This window comes from Orycteropus afer, unplaced genomic scaffold, assembly GCF_000298275.1.
Source record: "Orycteropus afer afer isolate SDZICR_OR568_19922 unplaced genomic scaffold, OryAfe1.0 scaffold00015, whole genome shotgun sequence".
NCBI classification, from domain to species: Eukaryota; Metazoa; Chordata; class Mammalia; order Tubulidentata; family Orycteropodidae; genus Orycteropus; species Orycteropus afer.
Window position 1 is genome coordinate 9,338,333 of NW_006921602.1, and position 3,575 is coordinate 9,341,907.

General features: G+C 37.3%; 1 protein-coding gene across 1 annotated transcript in view; it reads right to left on the bottom strand.

Annotated features, from left to right (window-relative positions):
* The window catches only part of ZWILCH (zwilch kinetochore protein), a 50,391-nt gene that overhangs the window by 30,071 nt on the left and 16,745 nt on the right, over nucleotides 1-3,575 (bottom strand). The window contains exons 4-7 of the mRNA XM_042783173.1: nucleotides 2,421-2,539; nucleotides 1,807-2,006; nucleotides 1,205-1,275; nucleotides 729-884 (exon numbers count right to left, since the gene is read on the bottom strand). Coding sequence (XP_042639107.1) covers nucleotides 729-884; nucleotides 1,205-1,275; nucleotides 1,807-2,006; nucleotides 2,421-2,539 — 546 coding nt within the window. The remainder of the gene's footprint in view (nucleotides 1-728; nucleotides 885-1,204; nucleotides 1,276-1,806; nucleotides 2,007-2,420; nucleotides 2,540-3,575) is intronic.

Sequence of the window (3,575 nt, forward strand, 5' to 3'; positions counted from 1 at the left end):
AAAAAAAAAAAAAAAACACTAGGTTTGCTGGTCTGATAGAGCCTGGTGAGACCCCTGAGACTGTGGCCCCTAGTTACTTTTCAGGTCTGGAACTCACTCCTGTGGCTTCCAGCCTAACAAAAGAGAGGCATATGGGGTGAACATTTATATCAGGTAAATATACTCCTAGGAGCATTTCATCATGGGAGAATAGAAGAAAAGTGTTTGTACGTGGAGATAGCTCAGGGGGCAGGATTGGATGAGAGGGAAGGCACAGGGAAGAGGTAGCTACAGGGAGGAAGTGAGAAGAGAGCTGCTATATTACGGGGAATGGCAGTCAATGTCACGAGACAAAATATGTATGTCAAATGAATTTGCTCTGTAAACTTTCACCCAAAGCACAACAAAAATTAATAAAAAAAATAATAATAATAAAATAAAAAAGAATTGAAGAGAGAAGTCACTTTGATGTTTCCACTTGATTCTTCATTCAAGAGACTTTACCAATCACTGGAAAATTCTTAAGTTACATAACTACAGGGTTGAGGGCAACTGACAGAGCAGATCATCTGGCAAAACGCCCCCTGGCTGCCCTGATGAGACTTCAGGGACAAGCCAAACCTTTCTGGCTGTCTAGCATCACCCCCAGGGAATACTGGAGCTGTAAGAGTGTAGCACCAGCTATAAGCAAGTATACGATCAGTTAGGGGCCTCATTAACCTGATGGAAAAAATACGGTCTGCTCCTACCAGAGTTGCAGTTGAAGAAAGTGGAGGGATTTCAAGAATTTCATCCACAGGACTCCAGGAAATATCCAAAGTGATTGTAGTTTGTGATGTGGAAGCTGTATCATCCAAGGCAGTAGACTTAAAGAGCTCATACTGGGCAAAGCCCCTGGTTGTTACCTGAAAAGAGTAGATCCAGCAGACTGTTCAGAGATGCTTTCCCATGGCCAAAACTCCTTATCAAAACTACTTTGTTTTTGTCCCAGAAGAAGACAAAGCACCATACTTTTATGGGAAAATAACACACTTATTTTTAACCAAAAAGATCAGATGAAAGGCAAGAAATCATATTTTAATTTTAATCATTACCTGATGGAAATATTTTGATCCTACAGAAAATTATCTAGTTATATTAGGAGTGAAAAATCACTTAAACTAGAAAGGCAGGTGGATAACAGTTTGAAAAAAAAGTACAATATGAGTAGAAGAGAAATACTCACAGTGGACAAATGATGCCTTTTCTTGTGTGAATTTTTTAGGTCTTCAAGATGTACAGAATAATGTTTATCAGCTATAGGACATGAAAGAAAGGAAGGAAAGAAAGGGAGGGAGAGAGAGAGGGAAAAAGGAAGGAAAGGAGAGAGAAAAAGAGAGGCAGAAAGAAAGAAAAAAAAGAAAATTAACGTACAATTCAAAGTTATACTGTTAGAGAGCTAGAAAATTACAATCCTCAAATTCTGAGGGTACTATAATTTGACACTAGAAAGTGTTGAAACTAAATTTTAAATGACAGATTAATGAAATTTAAAATTAAAAAAAAACCTGAAAGTAGAACAATGAGAATTTCAAAAAACAGAGACATACAAATCAAATAACCCAATAAAATAGGCATAAACTCCTTTCCAGACTTTCGAAGATGTATTTCTGGTATTTGTAGAATACCTCCTATATGCTGCTACGTTACAAACTAGAGTAGATTCATGGTGTTTATTGCAAGCTCCACTGTGTGCACTTCCCTCTTAACAATATCAATTTTCAGGAAAAACCATAAAACATTATACCAAAAAGAGTATACATATAAAAAACAAGAGTGAGCTCTCACCTTTACAACTGACCACATATAAGACAATGCCTGTAATGCCATTGTTTGTTGTGATAAGCTCAGCACCCAGCCAACAGGTACCTTCAGGATCTGAACTGTCACATCTTATCCAAAGGGGAGGAAGGGCAGTAACTTGCTGATTAATCTTCAAATGGGTCATATTAGGATTATGAGCCATGGTGTAAAGTCCAATTAACTGCCTTAAAAACATGAGTAAAAAGAATAAATTATAGGTAGAGATTGCTATTAAGCAATTATATAATCAGTCAAGTTTTCTTTTCCAAATATAGCATGAAGGTCTCACAAAAACAGAAGTCAGGGAGTTAAGTGGCAAGATGCATACAAATTATTTTACCCAGCAGAGGTGGCAAAAGGACCCACAGGCAGATCAAGATGTACACACAAGAATGTGACAGAGTGTGACAGCTCAGAACTACTACAAACTGGGAATAAATATGGCAAGGATAGGAGTAGGGTGGAAGGTAGAAGAAAGGAAGGGAGAAAGAGAGAGAAAAAAAAAGACCTGGACTAGATACATATTCTTTCCAATGTTTATAAGAATACTTCAATCTAAATACCTCCCACCTATACCCCCGTGCTAAGAAAAAACTTACCTTGCTCTCCCAACTGGTAAAGCAAGTGGTCCAACATTCTCACCAGTGGAGAAATCAGAAATAGCAGTTTCTTCAGACTGTATTTCTTCAACATAACCTGTTTCTTCCTTTTCTAAAAGCTTTGAAAATGTTTTGGAATTATTTAACCAGATAAAGAAACATTTAAGATAGAAGCCAACTCTTCACTATCCTAGGGGAATAACAAAAATAATACATAATGTCCTCATTTCTAGTCCCTTAAGCACAAAATGATTGGGTTATAGCAAGATATCACGGCCACAAACTAATCTAGTACCAACAAATCTTGCCATCAGAAGCATTTTCACTGTCCCATGAAAAGATACACATCTAAGTTTCCACTGGTAAAGAAATCATCTAATTAATATTGGAAAGGGAAGAGCTCTAATATCCAGAAAGTATCAAACTCAAGATAAAATACTAAAGGAAGCCCATAGGTTTTGCCAGATTTTTACTCCCAAAACTCAAAGATCTTTCTGGGCTACGACCTTAGGTCAATAGCTCTATACCTACTCCTTTCAGTAACAGGCTATAACCCCCATCGAACATTGGATCTCACTTGTATTACAGGATTCCTATATTTATGTGTTTACAAAATAAACAGTTCAGCTCTGCCAATAATAACAATAATTCTAAGAGTTAACATTTCCTAAGCATTACTATGTACTAGGCACTGTTCTAAATTCTCATTTACTCCTCAGAAAAACCCAGAGATAGACATTACTATTATTCTAGTTATACAGATATATAAACTTTGGTAAAAACCAAACCAAATTCACTGCCACCAAGTCAATCATGACTCATAAGACCCCCTCTGGGTTTTGGAGTCAAATGCCCTAGGCACTATGCCATCAGAGCTCCTTAGGTAACTTAGGTAACACATGGCTAAATAGCAGAAGCACACAGTAGCTGAGTGGCAAAGCCAATACACATACCTAGATAGTTTATAACTCAAGTTCTTTATTTTTATTTATTTATTTATTTATTTTGGGTGAAGATTTACAGAGCAAATTCACTTTCCATACAGCAGTTCACATATACCTTGTCTCATGTCATTGACCACAGTTTACCACAATGCAACAGCTCCCCTCCCACTTCCTCCCCATAGTTACCTCTTCCCAGTGACCATCCCTCCAT